The sequence below is a fragment of the Pseudophryne corroboree genome, unplaced genomic scaffold (genome assembly GCF_028390025.1).
Source record: "Pseudophryne corroboree isolate aPseCor3 unplaced genomic scaffold, aPseCor3.hap2 scaffold_543, whole genome shotgun sequence".
Taxonomy (NCBI): domain Eukaryota; kingdom Metazoa; phylum Chordata; class Amphibia; order Anura; family Myobatrachidae; genus Pseudophryne; species Pseudophryne corroboree.
The window spans coordinates 21,658-43,044 of record NW_026970144.1 but is presented as its reverse complement, the minus strand read 5'-3'; the positions used below and the strand labels follow the sequence as shown (position 1 = coordinate 43,044).

The 21,387-nt window shown below is 46.7% G+C and overlaps 1 protein-coding gene across 1 annotated transcript in view; it reads right to left on the bottom strand.

Moving 5' to 3' along the window:
• Nucleotides 1–285: 285 nt before the first annotated feature.
• The window catches only part of LOC135032396 (oocyte zinc finger protein XlCOF7.1-like), a 32,339-nt gene continuing 11,237 nt past the window's right edge, over nt 286–21,387 (bottom strand). The window contains exons 2-5 of the mRNA XM_063954086.1: nt 20,600–20,748; nt 18,624–18,815; nt 15,948–16,158; nt 286–2,467 (exon numbers count right to left, since the gene is read on the bottom strand). Coding sequence (XP_063810156.1) covers nt 1,257–2,467; nt 15,948–16,158; nt 18,624–18,815; nt 20,600–20,707 — 1,722 coding nt within the window. The 5' untranslated portion in view covers nt 20,708–20,748 and the 3' untranslated portion in view covers nt 286–1,256. The remainder of the gene's footprint in view (nt 2,468–15,947; nt 16,159–18,623; nt 18,816–20,599; nt 20,749–21,387) is intronic.

The window sequence follows — 21,387 nt, the reverse complement described above, 5'->3', positions numbered from 1 at the left end:
CTTTTAGGATTATTATACAGAACACACATAAAGGCTGACACAGCAAATAACAGTAACACACACAAGGGATTCATTAGAAATAAGGAAACATAATCATAATTAGGTCTAATTATTAACTGACTCTGTGCGGGACCCATTCACCTCTTTACTGCCTCCAGCATCCCCTGGTACTGCACTGCGGCCATCCGCCCTTTCTCCCCTCAATACTGCCACCCACCCTGTCTCCTTCACTACCGCCACCCACCCTGTCTCCCCCTACTACTGCCACCCGCCCTGTCCTCTCCCACTACTGCCACCTCCCTGTCTCCCCCAATACTGTCACTGCCCTGTCTCCCCCTCTGACACCTTAGCACTGCTTGGGGACAATATTACCCAAAGACAGTGCCTCCAGCAGCCCCCGCTACAGCACTAGTACCACAACCCTGTCTCATCCCTGGCATCTCAGAACTTCTTGGGGATTTTTGGCACTGCTGGTAATAGTCCATCTGCAGATGGAAGCAAGCAGGGCAGTAAGGAGGCAGAAGCTGCTTCTGGTACCATGGTCCCTGGTCATGTAGGGCTGGGAGAGTCAGTAAGATTATGTAATAGAGTCCCCATCTTACAGGCAGCCGGTGAAGGGAGCAGAGAATGGGTGTTATGTGGCAGGAACGAGCTGGTTAGGTAACAGCCTGGCTGCTGCATTCTGTACAAGCTACAAACGGTGCAATTATTTTGCTGGGAGACCCAGGTAGAGGACATTGCAGTACTCTATGCGTGATGATACAAGTGCATGTATTACTGTAGGTAGATCTTCTGAGGGAAATAAGTGCTGGAGTCTGGCTATGTTCCTCACATAAGGATCTGATTGTGGCAGATACCTGATGTCTAAGTGTCACTCCACCATCCAGTACACCAAGATTCCGCACAGGATCAGCATTTTGTAACTCTGAACCCCCAAGCGTAAGTCTGGTTGGTTTGCAAAGCTGAGTTGTAGCCCTGCCCTTTGTTGGTGAGCATCTATCATAAGAACCTGTTTCACCAGGACTGAGTCACAGCCAACTGGCATCACCCACACCTGGAGCTCAGCTAGACAACCATTTAGGAATGGTACTGGGTTCTCAGTACCCGGAGCAAAAGACAGGTCATCTGCATAGCAGTAGATGAGGGCATGACATCTGATTATTTCACACTGCGGTAACATGTATATTGCAAAAAGCATAGAAGATAGGATAAAAACCTTGAAGAACGCATGGCTGTGATGAGTATACTGCAGAAGATTAAAATGGTTCCTCACCTGAGTGATGTCTATTGTGTGCAATAAGAGCTGATTTCTCAGAACATGGAAATGGCTTCTCACCTGTGTGACTTCGCTGATGTTTAATAAGAACTGATTTCCGTGCAAAACATTTCCCACACTCAGAACAGGAAAATGGCTTCTCACCTGTGTGACTTCTCTGATGTGTAACAAGACTTGATTTCTGGGTAAAACATTTCCCACACTCAGAACATGGAAATGGATTCTCACCTGTGTGACTTCTCTGATGTGTAATAAGTTGTGATTTCCGTGTAAAATATTTCCCACAATCAGAGCAAGAAAACGGCTTCTCATCTGTGTGACATAGCTGATGTGTAACAAGTTGTGATTTAGATGTAAAACATTTCCCACACTCAGAGCAAGAAAATGGCTTCTCACCTGTGTGACGATGCTGATGTGTAACAAAATGTGATTTTTGTGTAAAACATTTCCCACACTCAGAACAAGAAAATGGCTTCTCACCTGTGTGACTTCTGTTGTGTCTAACTAGAGCTGATTTGTGTGCAAAACATTTCCCACACTCAGAGCAAGAAAATGGCTTCTCACCTGTGTGACTTCGCTGATGTATAACAAGACGTGATTCAAATAAACAACATTTCCCACACTCAGAGCAAGAAAATGGCCTTTCACCTGTGTGACTTCTTTGATGTGTAACAAGATATGAGTTGTGTGCAAAACATTTCCCACACTCAGAACACGGAAATGACTTCTCGCCTGTGTGACTACGCTGATGTGCAACAAGTTGTGATTTCAGTGTAAAACATTTCCCACACTCAGAACATGGAAATGGTTTCTCACCTGTGTGACTTCGCTGATGTACAACAAGATGTGATTTCAGTGTAAAACATTTCCCACACTCAGAACATATCAGTGGTATTTCACCTGCCTTACCTGTGTGTGGGTTAATAGGCTTTGTGTTCTGTGTAAAACATTTGGCATCTATAGAACAGGGAAACACTGTATCTACTGTCAGAGCTGTAACAGATGCACCAATATCAGAGTGATCAGGAGAACATTTCCCAGGATCAGGGGGATCAGCTGATAGAGCTGGATGTATAATTGGGGTAATGGGGTTATCTCCTGGAGAATCCTGTCTACTGTCATTATCTTTTATGTCACAATCCGGGGATAACATTAGATGTCCTTCTGAGATATTCCTGCTTGTGTGTCCATCTGCTGGAAATAAAATACATTATGGAAATGTGACATTTTCTGTAACAATATTAATCTTGTAAACAATAGGAGAAGATGACTCTCTGGGACACTTAATGTAAATGTGTGTGTATCATAAAACATCATTTTTAACATAGATATATCTCTCTCTTGTACTGGTAACTAACCATGAAGTATAAATGGAGATGTAGTCACTCGCCAAGTCCTATGTCAGCACCAATGTAAAACAATGGATGGGAAACATATCGTATGAATTGGAGATTCTAGATGAACAATAACATCAGTCATATGAGCTAATGGATCAGAGAAATGTCTCCTAACGTTACTCCTGGAAGCATTGGTAAGGTACCATTCCTTTATGTGTGTGCCAATATGCTGGTAAGCCTGTACATTTGTTACTCGTCCTTATATAAGGTATATTGCTACAGCAGAGTAGGTGTGGAACAAGGTACTTTACATGCAATACACCATATAATACCTGGCAATCATCATCATCTGCTAGGTTATAATACACTCTTACACCCCATCATCAGTGTCTTACCTCTATTGTCTTAATAGTAATAAGGATGATGTGTGTATGGTAAGTATGATACAGAGAATTATATATCAGGATCTATACAGCTGCCGCCATACTTCTGCTTCTCATACGTGTGCTACTGGCAGCAGTGAACATCTGAGTGAGAGTGCAGGGAAGACAGCAGAGTCTGATGAGAAAGAGATTGGATCTGCCTTTGCAGGGATGTACCACACCTGTCACCCCTGTGAGTATATAAAATAATAAGAGGGGAGAGGTCCATCCAGATGTGTTTTCTGGAGCTCTCCTCACTAAGTGGCCTCTTATCTACCCTACCTGATAGCTCTCAGCCGCCGCTGGGACTAAGACCCAATCTATTAGGGGGGCGTGGCTTTACAGACATGGAGTAAGCAGCCTTTGATCAGCGCTCTCCATACCAACTATCCTGATTCCATATCCTGGTGTCCCTGCTGTGCCCTGTGCGGCATCTGTGGTGTGGGGGAACTTGCGCTGACCCCGCTGATCCTGCTCCGGACTGTATACTGCGGCTGCCATGCTAGTGAGGACCCAGAGAGTACTGCGGGGATTGGCGCGCGGGAAGACGCCGCGCCATCAAAGATGGGAGAGGCTGGAGCTGAAGCTGTGGCTCATGCACAGGACAGCGCCGGGTGCAGAAGACGGTGGAGACAGCGGATCAGCGGGGTAAGGTCTGCTATACGCTTGTGCCCTGCTGTTCCTGTTCTCCTGAGCCCCAGCCCTGACGCCATTGCCACACATACACCCACCCTGCGGGGGGAGATGAGCGCCTGCTGAGAGAGGGAAGAATACATCTGCCTGAGCCCTATTACTGCCTGCTCTAGCCCCAGTAACTCCCTGCTGATATGTGAACTGCTCTACTGTTTATATCTGCTGGGACCCCTGGATGCTTGTGATCCCCATGCTCTACAGTGATTGCAATGTGAGACATACAGAGGTGGGAAATGCCGCCATTTTACCTCTACAGTGTCTGTGTGTCTTGGAAGTGTGGGCATTTGCTTTTCTATGACCGATGCTTGGTCTGATTTATACCCTGCACAGTATCTCTGCTATTTTATTCTATACTATTGTCCTCTGCCTGAGCACCTCTCCTTGTACTACAGCAAAATGGTGAAACCGCAGCAATCAGCTGCTGCTAAGCTGAAGAAATACTCCCGGTCGTCTAATCCTACCTGTAAAGAGGTGACCCCTGACCGTGACTCCTCTCCTCCGCCTAAATCTCTGCGTGGCTCGGCCGCCTTGGATGCTTCTCCTGATGCTGCTCTACAGAAGGTCCTGGAGGCTGTGGCAGCTAGCGAGGCTAGGCTGGCGTATAAAATTGGTCAGGTTCAATCTGACCTGTCTATTATACATCATGACCTTCAGAGGGTCCGGGAACGTGTGGGTGAGGTGGAGGCCCGTACGTCCACCCTTGAGGACTCAGTGAAGCCGCTGGGGGCCAAGGTCACTACCATTATTGCCCAATTAACGGGTGTACAACACAAACTGCTGGATATGGAGGGGCGTTTGAGGAGATGTAATGTGCGATTCGTAGGTCTCCCGGAACGTGAGGAGGGACAGTCTCCTGAGAAATTTGTGGAAAAATGGCTCACTGACAGTTACGGAATGGAATCCTTCTCGCCCTTTTTCACAGTGGAAAGAGCTCATAGAGTCCCCTTCCATCCTCCTCCACCTGGGGCGCCTCCTCGTACCTTGATAGCTAAGCTCCTTAATTACTGCGACAGAGATGTTTTGCGACTGAATTGTACTAAGAGCCCGCTGTTGTGGAATGGCTCCCGCGTATCCGTATTGCCTGATTTTGCGGTGGAAGTCCAAAAGAGTAGGGCCCAATTTACCCGTTAAGAGACGTCTTCGTGAGCTGAACATATCTTATGCCATGCTATTCCCTTCTAAGTTGAGAATTGTGGTGGATGGAGGCGAAATTCTTTTCCACTCCTCGGGAGGCCTCTGTGTGGCTGGACACTGCCAGGCCAGCGAGACGGGCTATGGCTGAGGATTAAGGACGCGCGGCTAACCTTCTGCTGTGGACGCTCTCTTTTACATTTAGACCTAATTTTTTGCTATTTGTAGAGGTGCTAGGGGGAATATATCGAAAGTCGGCCACCTGTTTCCACTTTGTGTAACTACTAAGTTCATGGGCTCTGGGTGGGCTCTACAGTGTGTTCCCTTGCTGGCTGGTAGCTGGGTAGGGGTAGTCGGGGGGTCTGACTTAGTCAGTTAGGCATTGAATAGGTTCCACTTAGGGGAATCTCGGGGTTTGGGGCCTTTTAGAGTTTATGCTTCATGCCACAATGTTATGTTATATAGAATGTTCTTGCAGTTTTCCCTGTGGGGGGATGCCTTAAATGTATGGAGGGCGCTGAGACATGTCTAGTCGCCACTGTATTTTTTGCCCGCCAGTTTGCCATTGGGTATTTAGAATTTTGATACGTTTTTTTTTCGGTAGAAGGGGGGAGAGGGGCTAGTTTTTGTTGTAGGGATCCAAGTATGCCAATGTTTGGGGTGGTATACAGGGAGGAGGGTGTGGGATTTAGGAGTAAAGGTTTGGGGTGGTAACTGGGGGAGTAGGTACCAGGACTGTTTTTACAACTGTTGAGATGTGTTTTTTTTTCTTCTTCAACTGCATTGTGGTATGTGGGAAATGTGTATTTCTGTGATATTGGGAGTGCAATGTGTTACATGCTGGATGATGTGTGGGCTGGCGGAGTCTCGGTTCTACGACACACTATGGTACTATGACAACTAATTTAATTAAATTTCTCTCCTGGAATGTACAAGGCCTCAATGACAAGGTTAAAAGGATGCTGGTCCTTAGACAGCTCAAGCAATTTGGGGCGGACATCATTTGTCTGATGGAGACCCACCTAGTTGGGGCTAGAGTTCTGTCTTTAAAAAAACCGTGGGTGGGTTGGACTTACCACTCAACCAATACCTCCTCTTCTCGAGGGGTCTCCATCTTGGTCAGGAAACATATTCCGTTCACGATAGAGCAGGTGCAAATTGACCCCTGGGGTAGATCAGTTTTTATGAAGTGCCAGATTCACTCCGTATCTCTTGTGCTGATAGCACTTTATATACCACCCCCGTATTCCCCGGAAGTCCTTAAAAAAACGGCAGAATTTCTTGCTATATTCCCTGATGCTCCAGTCATTAGCCTGGGGGACTATAAAAACACCATAGATCCGTCCCTGGAAAAACTTACGGCGCTTTTCTGGCCAGATTGGCGCGTACTGAGCAACCGTCTAATACTGTGGTTCGTCTAGTAGGCCGTGACGGCACTGTGTATGACCAAACCCGTGACATAGCCAATCAATTTCTTGACTACTATAATCATTTATATAGCACTAGGTTGACATGCACGGATGAGGACCATCTCTGCTGACACTGACCCCTGATGCACGCGATTTTCTTGATTCCCCGATTTCTCTGGCTGAGCTGGAGAGGGCCATAAAGTTCTTCCCTGGCGGTAAAGCGCCGGGGCTGGACGGCATACCTGTAGAATTCTATAAGAAGCACGGGGAATTTTGCGCGCCTAGATTGCTGGCTCTCTATGAAGGGATGTTCAGGGAGAGTCTATATCTGAGGCACTGATTATTGTTCTGTTGAAGCCTGATAAGGACCCCACTAGAATGGAGTCGTATAGGCCCATATCCCTGCTGCCTACCGATGTCAAAATCCTAGCTAAAATACTAGCGATTAGACTTAACTCAGTTATTGCTCAGCTGATTCATGGTGATCAGACTGGGTTCATGCCTGGGAAATCTACTCTGATTAATCTCAGGAGATTGTTTACTCATCTGCAGGTCGCCCGTGGGGACGACCACTCCTCGATTATAGTTTCATTGGATGCTGTTAAAGCGTTTGACTCGGTGGAGTGGAAGTTCCTTTGGGGGACCATGGAGAAATTTGGGATAGGTCCTGGTTTTATTAAATGGGTAAATTGATGTACTCAAACCCTAAAGCTAGGGTATCGGTTAACGGCTTTATCTCCTCCTCGTTCCCGTTGCAGATGGGGACTAGGCAGGGCTGCCCCCTATCCCCCCCCTTTCCCCTATTCTATTCGCACTGGTGGTGGAGCCGTTGGCGTGTCTCATTAGACGCTGCGACCATATCCGGTTTTAAAATTGGTCCAAGAGAGGACAAGATAGCTTTGTATGCAGATGACATATTGCTCTTTGTTTCCAACTATCCCATCACCATGCCTATAATCCTTACTATAATTAATGACTTTGGTATGTATTCAGGTCTTCTGATAAACTGGGGCCGCTCAGGGGTCAGTGTCCGGAGACTCCAGTTCCCTCCCACTCCATTGGGTGGAAGTCTTTAACTACTTGGGAATATGGATATCTAACGACCCATCTCGGTATGTAACTCTTAACGTACAACCCCAATTGGATTACTTGAAGTCTCGGATAGCGGTATGGGGCAGGCTCCCGCTGACTGTCACCGGGAGAATTAATCTAATTAAAATGACGGCACAACCTAAGTTGTTATATATATTACAGCATTCCCCGATTTATATCCCTCAAGCGGTATTTAAGCGCATGGACAGTTTCCTCTCCTTCATAAATATGGTCTAACAAGAGAGTGCGAATCAAACTAGACACCCTAACTCGGGACAGAGACTCTGGGGGTATGGCAGTGCCATGTTTTAGATTTTATTATTGGGCCACACAACTGACACATATTTATGACTGGCTTAGGGACGAGGCCGGGTTGGATCTTCCCTCTCTGGTGGTATCTGCTTTGGTTCCTGGACTCACTCCACTGCACTGCTTGCTGTCTGGTAAGAACAAGTTAATTGGCTTACCGATATATTTAAGCAGGCTGTGATGATTTGGAAGCAAGCTGGGATTCTGCTTTTGAGTGAGGGCTGGGACCCAGATGCCCCATTAGATGGTACCATTGGGTTTAAGGAACTGAGGGGTCTTAGGGGCAGATGGGGTATCTATGCTATTTAGTGATGTGCACCGGAAATTTTTCGGGTTTTGGTTTTGGGTTCGGTTTCGCGGCCGTGTTTTGGATTCGGACGCGTTTTGGCAAAACCTCACCGAAATTTTTTTGTCGGATTCGGGTGTGTTTTGGATTCGGGTGTTTTTTTCAAAAAACCCTAAAAAACGGCTTAAATCATAGAATTTGGGGGTAATTTTGATCCCGTAGTATTATTAACCTCAATAACCATAATTTCCACTCATTTCCAGTCTATTCTGAACACCTCACAATATTATTTTTAATCCTAAAATTTGCACCGAGGTCGCTGGATGGCTAAGCTAAGCGACACAAGTGGCCGACACAAACAACCTGGCCCATCTAGGAGTGGCACTGCAGTGTCAGGCAGGATGGCCCTTCAAAAAAATAGTCCCCAAACAGCACATGATGCAAAGAAATAAAGAGGCGCAATGAGGTAGCTGTGTGACTAAGCTAAGCGACCCAAGTGGCCGACACAAATATCTGGCCCATCTAGGAGTGGCACTGCAGTGTCAGGCAGGATGGCCCTTCAAAAAAATTGTCCCCAAACAGCACATGATGCAAAGAAAAAAAGAGGCGCACCAAGGTCGCTGTGTGACTAAGCTAAGCGACAAGTGGCCGACACAAACACCTGGCCCATCTAGGAGTGGCATTGCAGTTTTCTAATGAGAGAATGAGTGCTTCCATCCTCATGTGAAGCTGAACCACTAGCCATGAACATAAGCAAAGAAAAAAAGAGGCGCACCAAGGTCGCTGTGTGACTAACATAAGCAAAGAAAAAAAGAGGCGCACCAAGGTCGCTGTGTGACTAAGCTAAGCGACAAGTGGCCGACACAAACACCTGGCCCATCTAGGAGTGGCATTGCAGTTTTCTAGTGAGAGGATGAGTGCTTCCATCCTCATGTGAAGCTGAACCACTAGCCATGAACATAAGCCAGGGCCTCAGCCGTTCCTTGCCACTCCGTGTCGTAAATGGCATATTGGCAAGTTTACGCTTCTCCTCAGACGCTTTCAATTTTGATTTTTGGGTCATTTTACTGAACTTTTGTTTTTTTGATTTTACATGCTCTCTACTATGACATTGGGAATCGGCCTTGGCAGACGACGTTGATGGCATTTCATCGTCTCGGCCATGACTAGTGGCAGCAGCTTCAGCACGAGGTGGAAGTGGATCTTGATCTTTCCCTATTTTAACATCCACATTTTTGTTCTCCATATTTTAATGTGTGGAATTATATGCCAGTATATATAGCAATGGCCTACTACTATATATACTGCGCACAACTAAAATGCACCACAGGTATATAATGTAGATGGATAGTATACTTAATCGATGACAAGTGACGACACAGAGGTAGGTACAGCAGTGCACTCTGCACTGTACTCCTACTATATAATATTAATTATACTGGTGGTCCCCAGTCCCCACAATAAAGCAGCACACTGTGAGCACAGATATGGAGTGTTTTTCAGGCAGACAACGTATACTGGTGGTCACTGTCAGCAAAACTCTGCACTATACTCCTGCTATAGCTGCTCCCCAGTCCCCACAATTAAGCAGTGTGAGCACTCAGCACAGATATATCATGCAGCACACTGAGCACAGATATGGTATGGAGCGTTTTTTTCAGGCAGAGAACGGATAAAAACTGGTGGTCACTTATCAGCAAAACTCTGCACTGTACTCCTAACAGCTGCTCCCCAATCCTCCCCACAATTAAGCAATAAACAACCAATCAACTGTCTTCTACAATAAACGGAGAGGACACCAGCCACGTCCTCTCCCTATCATCTCCAATGCACGAGTGAAAATGGCGGCGACGCGCGGCTGCTTATATAGATCCCGAATCTCGCGAGAGTCTGACAGCGGGATGATGACGTTCGGGCGCGCTCGGGTTAGCCGAGCAAGGCGGGAAGGTTCGAACCTGCCTCGGACCCGTGTAAAAAAGGTGAAGTTCGTGGGGCTCCGGTTTCCGAGAAACCGAACCTGCTCATCACTAATGCTATTGGGCAGTTATACTCTGGGAATGTGTTTAAATCATTCTCACAACTACAATCGGATTATCCGATTCCCTATACTTATTTTTATCGCTATCTACAGTTGCGGCATGCCTGCTCCGCCCAATTCCCTGACAACTCGATCCAGCTACAACAGTCCCCTGTTAGGCTAATGCTACTATCCCTGGATGGTTCCCACCTTACGTCCCAGATATACTCTAGCCTGCTCGCTTCACACCATGTGACTGACATGCCACGCCTTCGTTCACAATGGGAGGCGGACCTGGGGCCCCATTCTCAGGATGCATGGGACGCTGCCCTGACTGGCCCTCGCACCTCATCCACTTCAGCGAGATTTCAGCAGATTCAATGATTCATACTGCACAGAGTATACATTACACCTATACGTCTGCTTCGGCTGGGGGGTAGGGGGGATTCTAGGTGCCCTAAATGGAACTTGTTGGAGGGCACGTTCTGGCACCTTTTATGGTCCTGCCCTGTGGTTCATTTATTTTGGGTTGAGATTATTTGCGTTCTGATTTCCACCGTGATACCCTCAGACGCTTGCACACCTGCTATAGGTTTGCTAGCGGCTTTCGATGACGATGCTCTTGATAAAAACATTCAACGGTATATTGCCAACCCTGTATGCTGGCCAAGGTCTGTGTAGCCAGACTGTGGATGTCCACTAGCGGCCCTTGTACCGCGGCCTGGATCTCTCTTACTAACGAGGTTGTCAAACACGAAAAGTATGTATATATGAGTAGACATGCTGAAACAAAATACTATTGCATCTGGGAGAGGTGATTGAACTCACCGTATAAGCACCGGTAGATGTGTCTCTGACTAAAATGCTGTTGGTCGCATGGTGTTGCTTAACTAAAATGTCAGTTGGTATGATTATGATTCGTTGACTTTACTCATGCACTTCAGTATGTGTCTGAACACAAGGACCACACGTGATACAAGGATATTTCACACAGTTATTTATTTGTGTATCTTATTCATCTGTATGATTTTCTTGAGACTACCAAATGCAGTGTTACTATTGTATTGTATCTCAGTTGCTGGGGAGGGTTTGTAGTTTGTTTCCCTTTTCTGTACTGTATATGAAAAATTCTCAATAAAAACTTTTGAATGAATAAAAAACCCCAATCTATTAAGTCCCCCACTCCTACTGCCCTAAAGCTGCTCGCTCCGCTCACCGTTCACTGCCGCAGCCTACTGACGCTGCTGAAGCCACGGCTGTATTCTGGGACCAAGTGCGCCCAGTCTTTCCTGCACGCTCCGGCCACCTGACTTGCAGACACTTTTGGCTCAGGCGGGAGCACTTGCTCTCCCGATCACACGAGTGCGCACCTCCCGCTACTGATGGGAACAGAACGGGCTGCCCACAGTCACCGGAGCCCGGCGGTGATATTGGGAAGTGAGATGACTGCCATTTTGGATCCTGGTGCCCGGCCATCGCATGCTTTGCCTTCTGCCTTCAATAAGGTGTAAAATTGATATAAGCTGCTAAATAAGTGTCCTGGCGGCTGGACCGGGTCATTACACTAAATTGAAGCATTTGCCTGGAGGTGAAACTACCTTCTATTTATATGGTACCACTATCATCTACTTCCTCTCAGTCTACATGCAGAGCCCAGTATCAAGTATCGTCTGAGTACAGCTCATTACACTCTGATTACAACCTCACAGTATATTACTTTGTGGATTTATCCACTGAATATATTTTGCCATTTGTGTCTCTCTGTGCTGAGTACTTCACGTCTGTGATCACGCTGACCTCTAGTGGAATTTCTCGCTCATTACTGTGTTATTTCAGTTGCATTACATCATGTTTACGTGAAACTTTGGCTCGGATACCCCCGTCATCCTGACTAAGAATGGCATTTTGAACTGAGTCATCTTGATGTAACCTCCTGACAGCGTACTACTGCTCCTTTTATTTATAGATCGTTTGTATTTTCCTATCTCTGAGAGGTCAGTCTCTTTGTAGTCAGCTTACCATGCCTCCAAAAAAGGTTAAAAGGTACCAAATTGGCCCCGCTTGTCCATCTATTTGGTACCTCGAATTCAAGTGATCCTTCTGAGACCACTACAACATCATCTGCTTCTTCTTGTCAGATGCACAGCACAGCTGTAATGGCTGAAGACGTCTTAAGATACTCTAGATGGTTCTGTTACTTTACGCTCTATACATTCTATGTTATCCACGTTTAAGGACTGAACTAACCTCAGAACCTAACTCTAATATTCAAGCTTTGAGGTCTGATATCAATGAAATTGGCACCTGTACAGACTAAGATGAAAGAGATTGTTGTGTCTCACAAAGATCTGATTTCAGCACATGACACCCTTCAGGAAGACATGGGCTCTATTTGTGATAAAGTAATTGATTTAGAAGACAGGTCTCGGAGAAATAATATCAGAATAATGGGCGTTCCGGATTCTGTTACAAATGCTGAGTTTTATGATAATGCCACGGTCTTCTTTTCAGAAACTTCCTCCACAGGCTTCTGCCGCGGACCTTCTTATTGATAGGATCCATAGACTCCCAAAGTCCAAACAGGCCCCTAACCAAGCACCGAGGGACACTCTGCTTAGGGTCCACTTATTTCATATAAAGAACGCATTTTACGGACTGCTTTGTCTTCCTCAGGCACAGCTGAGTTCCTGGATAATCTGCAGATATTTCCGGATATTTCTCCTGCTATTCTGAAAAAGTGGGACACTACTGTTGACAGTCCTTCATGACACTTAACCTAAACCAATCCCGGAGGAGTTGTCTTCCGTCTCGAAGTAATATGCTAAAATAGTAAGACTTTTGCAGACACTCAGAGTTTGTTTCCTACTGTAACATGTACCAACTGGGACTAAGTTACTGGGCATGGATCTATGTTTGGGCCAAATTTATTTGCTCCTGTTATTAGTTTAAAACATATATTTTTTTACTCTTTATTTCTGTGCTATTAAATTGCTATATGGTCTGACATTCTTTCCACTGTTACATTTCATAATACCTTTCTAGAATGTTTGGGTGTTCAGGTAAAGCATGACTGATTCATGTAACATCCTGTTGCCCTTATAACTGTGTTGGTAGGACCTACATTGGATATCAGGCCATGTTCTTAGCCTTTACCTCCTTTGGATACATTTGTTACATTGAGATTTGATATTTCATTGTACAATTGTTACTATGATGACTGGATTTTGCACTCTCGTATGGCTACTTGGGGTAGTCAGTGGGTTTCCCTTTTAGGTCCGACCGCCACCTTTTTCTACCTTTCTGTCACGGAACCCTAGTGACGGAACCTCTAGCTTCTTTATGGACACTATTTCTGTTTGTCTCCCATATTTGTTCCCTATTTTATTTCTTATGTTATTTGATAGTTTGAAGTATGCACACGCCCTACAGACTCTACTGGACTTTGCACAGCTGATCCTAGATGTTTCATACCATGATCTGATCTCTCTCTATCACGGGGACATTTTTAAGTCTTAATATAAAAGGTCTCAATTCTCCCCGTAAGAGACGTCTTGCAATAAAATATTTCGCTGACCAGAAGGCCGCGGTGGTAGCCATTCAGGAATCACATGTTCCATTGCACTCTCCACCTCAGTTTACCAATAACTACCCAGCATGCTCTATCTCCTGTGGTGTAGCCATCCTTTCTAATAGATCCTGCCCCTTTCACCTGGACAGCAAGTGGGTGGATTGCAATGGTAGATATTGGATTCTAGTTGGGAAAATCCATTATAAATATGTCACCCTCACTTCTCTCTATGCCCCTCATGCCAGACAGCCCCGATTTCTTAAATATTTTTTTTTCAGAAGCTACAAGAAATTGCACTTCTCCTTATGGGAGATGTTACTCTTGCTCCTGTCCTCATCTTGATAGATCCTCCACTACTGATGAACAGACCATTAATGCCGCACGTTCCTCAGCTTCCTCATGCTCCCTTTATTAGCTGAATATGACCTCTATGATGAAGTCTTGGAGAATTAGACATCCAGGTGTGTGTGATAATTTGTTCTTGCTATTACTGTAACCGAGTATAACTTGTTATTTGCAGGTTCTCATTGTTGTAACTTAGAGAAATAAATGCTTATCCTTTATGAAATGTCCTGTGTCAGTCTCCATATTTATCACATTGTGTCCCAGAACCTGGTCGCTTGAATTATTCTACCGACAGTAATTTCATGGTCTGATCACACCCCTCTGATAGGGTCCTGGTCGCCTTTTCCCACTACTCCTCCTTTACCACCGTGGAAATTGCAGGATTATATATTAATGGATGCTGAAGGCACCAGAATTTTGCAAGAGGCCCTGTCCTCCTCCTTAGACGTGAACGCTCCTGAAGATACTTCCATTACGAATCATTGGTGTGCCCTTAAGGCCATGGATCAGAAGCCAGAGAAGGCTGTCATCCAAGTGCCAGGGGACAGGTAATCAGCAGGGAAGGTGCAGGATCCTCAATGCTGGTTCCCATACACAAGCTCAATAAATGTATTATATACCTAAGGCGACGGAAGCAAGACTCAGATGCTGCCAACTCAGTAACAGGAGCCGCTCATTAGCCAATTCCCCGAGGCCGGCTGTTACAGGAGCATGTGGATACATGACAGGGCCTGAGCCATATATTTCCTAAGCTTTGTATCACGTGGCATGAGGAACCCCGAGCCTGTGTGTGCCCTAACAAGCAGCCGCACCATGCCAGAAATAAGTGGTTTATATATAGACTGGTGTGTGCTAACAGGGACACTCTCAGAGCATGTAATACCATAGGTGGAGGTACTGCTAGCACACAGTATGGCTTCTGGTGACACACAGTAACAAGATATGAGGAGGAGAGCAGGCGTATAATAGGGGCTGATGTCTCCTGATTGTATGAGATACACCAGAGAGTGTGGAGAGGAGACTGGTCAGATCTCTGGGCTGGTAACACACAGTGACATGATGTGAGGGGGAGAGCAGGAGTATAATAGGGGCTGATGTCTCCTGATGTATAAGATACACCAGAGAGTGTGGGGAGGAGACTGGTCAGATCTCTGGGCTGGTAACACACAGTGACATGATGTGAGGGGGAGAGCAGGAGTATAATAGGGGCTGATGTCTCCTGATTGTATGAGATACACCAGAGAGTGTGGAGAGGAGACTGGTCAGATCTCTGGGCTGGTAACACACAGTGACATGATGTGAGGAGGAGATCAGGAGTATAATAGGGGCTGATGGCTCCTGATGTATGAGATACACCAGACAGTGTGGGGAGGAGACTGGTCAGATCTCTGGGCTCGTAACACACAGTGACATGATGTGAGGGGGAGAGCAGGCGTATAATAGGGGCTGATGTCTCCTGATTGTATGAGATACACCAGACAGTGTGGGGAGGAGACTGGTCAGATCTCTGGGCTGGTAACACACAGTGACATGATGTGAGGGGGAGAGCAGGAGTATAATAGGGGCTGATGGCTCCTGATGTATGAGATACACCAGAGAGTGTGGGGAGGAGACTGGTCAGATCTCTGGGCTGGTAACACACAGTGACATGATGTGAGGGGGAGAGCAGGCGTATAATAGGGGCTGATGTCTCCTGATTGTATGAGATACACCAGACAGTGTGGGGAGGAGACTGGTCAGATCTCTGGGCTGGTAACACACAGTGACATGATGTGAGGAGGAGAGCAGGAGTATAATAGGGGCTGATGGTTCCTGATGTATGAGATACACCAGAGAGTGTGGGGAGGAGACTGGTCAGATCTCTGGGCTGGTAACACACAGTGACATGATGTGAGGGGGAGAGCAGGAGTATAATAGGGGCTGATGGCTCCTGACTCCCCTACTATGCAAATACAGTTCCCTAGTTTCTACTGACAGAGGAGGGTGTAGGATAAGAGATTGCTGTAGTGACTGAGAAAGGAGAATATGTGACTCTTTTCTGTAATAATTGTTTACTACTCGCCTGTGCTGATAACTGTAGGGATCTCCTCGTCCTTACACTGCTGATCACTCCACACATACGTCTCTTCTTCTCCCTCTATATCTTCTGCCTTTATATCAGTCACATACGTCTCTTCTTCTCCCTCTATATCTTCTGCCTTTATATCAGTCACATACGTCTCTTCTTCTCCCTCTGTATCTTTGACTTTAATATTATTTAATTGTGCTTCACCCTATGTAAACCATTAATAAAATATTGTAAAATTGTTGATTTCAGTAATAGATTAAACAATACAAATATAATGTCCCATTCTCAGTAGTCACTTCTCCAGTCATCACCCAGACACTTCCCCCGGTGATACTGTATAATGTCCCATTCCCAGCAGTCACCTCTCCAGTCTTCACCCAGACACATCCCCTAGTGTTACTGTATAATGTCCCATTCCCAGCAGTCACCTCTCCAGTCCTTACCCAGACACGTCCCCCGGTGTTACTGTATAATGTCTCATTCCAAGCAGTCACCTCTCCAGTCATCACCCAGACACATCCCCCAGTGTTACTGTATAATGTCCCATTCCCAGCAGTCACCTCTCCAGTCTTCACCCAGACACGTCCCCTGGTGTTACTGTATAATGCCCCATTCCCAGCAGTCACCTCTCCAGTCATCACCCAGACACACCCCCTGATGTTACTGTATAATGTCCCATTCCCAGCAGTCACCTCTCCAGTCATCACCCAGACACGCCCCCCGATGATACTGTATAATGTCCCATTCCCAGCAGTCACCTCTCCAGTCACCACCCAGACACATCCCCCAGTGTTACTGTATAATGTCCCATTCCCAGCAGTCACCTCTCCAGTCATCACCCAGACACATCCCCTGGTGTTACTTTATAATGCCCCATTCCCAGCATTCACTTATCCAGTCTTCACCCAGACACGTCCCCTGGTGTAACTGTACAATGCCCCATTCCCGGCAGTCACCTCTCCAGTCATCACCCAGACACAGCCTCCGGTTTTTCTGTATATAGCCAGTTCCCAGCAGTCACCTCTCCAGTCATCACCCGGACACTTCCCCTGGTGTTACTGTATAATGTCCCATTCCCAGCAGTCACCTCTCCAGTCATCACCCAGACACGTCCCCTGGTGTTACTGTATAATGTCCCATTCCCAGCAGTCACCTCTCCAGTCATCACCCAGACACTTTCCCTGGTGTTACTGTATAATGTCCCATTCCCAGCAGTCACCTCTCCAGTCATCACCCAGACACATCCCCGGTGTTACTGTGTAATGCTCTATTCCCGGAAGTAATCTCTCCAGTCGTCACCCAGACACGTCCACTGGTGTTACTGTATAATGTCCCATTCCCAGCAGTCACCTCTCCAGTCATCACCCAGACACATCCCCTGGTGTTACTGTATAATGTCCCATTCCCAGCAGTCACCTCTCCAGTCATCACCCAGACAGATCCCCTGGTGTTACTGTATAATGTCCCATTCCCAGCAGTCACCTCTCCAGTCATAACCAAAACACGTCCCCCGGTGTTACTGTATAATGCCCCATTCCCAGCAGTCACCTCTCCGTCATCACCCAGACACGTCCCCCGGTGTTACTGTATAATGTCCCATTCCCAGTAGTCACCTCTCCAGTCATCACCCAGACACATCCCCTGGTGTTACTGTATAATGTTCCATTCCCAGCAATCACCTCTCCAGTCATCACACAGACACATCCCCCTGTGTTACTGTATAATGTCCCATTCCAAGCTGTCACCTCTCCAGTCATCACCCAGACACATCCCCTGGTGTTACTGTATAATGTCCCATTCCCAGCAGTCACCTCTCCAGTCATCACCCAGACACATCCCCTGGTGTTACTGTATAATGTCCCATTCCCAGCAGTCACCTCTCCAGTCATCACCCAGACACATCCCCCGGTGTTACTGTATAATGCCCCATTCCCAGCAGTCACCTCTCCAGTCATCACCCAGACACATCCCCTGGTGTTACTGTATAATGCCCCTTTCCCAGCAGTCACCTCTCCAGTCATCACCCAGACACGTCCCCCTGGTGTTACTGTATAATGCTCCATTCCCAGCAGTCACCTCTCCAGTCAACACCCAGACACATCCCCTGGTGTTACTGTATAATGTGCCATTCCCAGCAGTCACCTCTCCAGTCATCACCCAGACACATCCCCTGGTGTTACTGTATAATGTCCCATTCCCAGCAGTCACCTCTCCAGTCATCACCCAGACACATCCCCTGGTGTTACTGAATAATGTCCCATTCCTAGCAGTCACCTCTCCAGTCATCACCCAGACACATCCCCCGGTGTTACTGTATAATGTCCCATTCCCAGCAGTCACCTCTCCAGTCATCACCCAGACACATCCCCTGGTGTTACTGTATAATGTCCCATTCCCAGCAGTCACCTCTCCAGTCATCACCCAGACACGTCCCCTGGTGTTACTGTATAATGCCCCATTCCCAGCAGTCACCTCTCCAGTCATCACCAAGACACGTCCCCCGGTGTTACTGTATAATGTCCTATTCCCAGCAGTCACCTCTCCAGTCATCACCCAGACAATTTCCCTGGTGTTACTGTATAATGCTCCATTCCCAGCAGTCACCTATCCAGTCATCGTCCAGACACATCCCCTGTTGCTACTGTATAATGCCCCATTCCCAGTAGTCACCTCTCCAGTCAGCAACTGAATGATCTTGTTGGCGAGTTCCAGGATCTTCTTGTCATGGTGTCTCTCATGTGTCAGTGAGTGAGGTGGAGGCACCGTGATTGGACTGTGGGTTCTACTCAGTCCTCCTGATACACGGGGATGGCTGCTGGGTGTCTCATACTCATTGGATGTCTTCTTCACTATTGTGTAATCCTGTGTAATGGTGGAGACAGAATATATCAATATATACACTCCCAGATCCCCTCACCTCCCCAGGCATGTCCCTGTATTATTACTATAGATATGTGATGTCACTGTGATGCTCCCAGATCCCCTCACCTGCCCAGTCATGTCCCTGTATTATTACTATAGAAATAAGTGACGTCACTGTGACACTCCCAGATTCCCTCACCTCCACAGTTATGTCCCTGTATTATTACTATAGATATGTGATGTCACTGTGACACTCCCAGATCCCCTTACCTCCTCAGTCATGTCCCTATATTATTACTATATATATATGTGACCTCACTATGACGCTCCGACTGCCTCATCTCCCCAGTCATGTCCCTGTGTTATTACTATAGATAAAAGTGACGTCACTGTGACACTCCCAGACCCCCTCACCTCCCCAGTCATGTCCCTGTATTATTACTATAGATATGTGATGATATAGTGACACTCACAGATCACCTCACCTCCCCAATCATATCCCTGTATTATTACTATAGATTTAAGTGATGTCACTGTGACACTCCCAGATCCCCTCACCTCCCCAGTCATGTCCCGGAATTATTACTATAGATATAAGTGATGTCACTGTGACGCACCCAGATCGCCTCACCTCCCTAGTCATGTCCCTGAATTATTACTATAGATATATGTGATGTCACTGTGACACTCCCAGATTCCCTCACATCCCCAGTCATGTCCCTGTATTATTACTATAGACAAAAGTGACATCACTGTGACGCTCCCAAATCCCCTCACCTCCCCAGTCATGTCCCTGTATTATTGCTATAGATATATGTGACGTCAAAGTGATGCTCCCAGATCCCTTCACCTCCCCAGTCATAACCTTGTATTGTTTCTATAGATATAAGCAATGCCACTGTGACACTTCCAGATCCCTTCACCTCCCCAGTTATGTCCCTGTATTATTACTACAGATATAAGTGACATCACTGTTCCGCTCCCAGATCCCCATACCTCCCTAGTCACGTCCCTATATTATTACTATAGAAATAAGTGATCTCACTGTGACGCTCCCAGACCTCCTCACCTCTCCAGTCATGTCCCTGTGTTATTACTATAGATATGTGACATCACTGCGCCGCTCCCAGATCCCCTTACCTTTCCAGTCATTTCCCTGTATTATTACTATAGATATAAGTGACATCACTCTGACGCTCCCAGATCCCCTCACCTTCCCAGTCATGTCCCTGTATTATTACTATAGATATAAGTGACATCACTCTGACGCTCCCAGATCCCCTCACCTTCCCAGTCATGTCCCTGTATTATTACTATTGATATAAGTGATGTCACTGTGACGCTCCCAGATCCCCCCACTTCCACAGTCAAGTCCCTGTATTATAACTATAGATATAAGTTACTTATCAGTAACGCTTCAAAATCCTCTCAACTCCCCAGTCATGTCCTTGTATTATTACTATAGATATAAGTGATGTCACTGTGATGCTTTAAGACCTCTCACCTCCCCAGTGACATCCCTGTATTATTACTATAGATATGTGACCTCACGGTGACGCTCTGATTCCCTCACCTCCCTAGTCATACCCCTGTATTATGACTATAGATATTAGTGATGTCACAGTGACGCACCCAGATCCCCTCACCTCCCCAGTCACGTCCCTGTATCATTACTATAGATAAAAGGTCACAGTGATGCTCCCAGATCCACTCACCACCCCAGTCATGTCCCTGTATTATTACTATAGATATAAGGTCACAGTGATGCTCCCAAATCCACTCACCTGCCCAGTCAGTAGATAGATGATCTCCAGGGTGATTTTTATTATACTCTCAGTCCTGTGACTCCTGTCCTTGTCCATCCTCGGTGAATCAGAGAGAATACAGAACATGTGATGTGTAATTAAGACTCCGTTCCTCACAGCTGGAGTTCCTGAAATAAATATAACACATAAAACATATTGCACATGTAACATAGTAAATATGGAACAGAGTGGTCATTAAGTCTCCTATTTCCCCACAGCCATAGAATCCTGGTCAGTGTCTCCGAGGTTCCTGTGACCCAGCCCCATAAGGCTGTACTGCATAGTGGGCCTGATATAGAGTGTAGCGCTATTGTGGGTGGAGTCACAATGAACTGATGTTCGGTACAACGCTCATGTGCACGACCCGTATGGAGCATGTGCTCTATGTGTCCTGAGTTGTCAGACGAGTATGGCTGCAGCCATGAAGTGGTGTAAGGGTGAGAATTGGTTGTGAAGGGACAGGGTCTCCTGATGGAAATTTCATGGCCTCATTCATGGAGCTGCGGCGTACAGTCTCCGTGACCTCAGGTTTCACATATCCAGCCGATGGTGTAGCAAAGCTGGCAGGAGACAGGCAAGGGGGTGACAGGAGACAGGCAGTGGAAAGGTGGCAGGAGACAGGCAAGGGGGTGGCAGGAGACAGGCAGTGGAAAGGTGGCAGGAGACAGGCAGGGAAAAGGCTGCAAGAGACAGGCAGGGGAAAGGCTGCAGGAAACAGGCAGGGGAAAGGCTGCAGGAGACAGGCAGGGGAAAGGTTGCAGGTGACA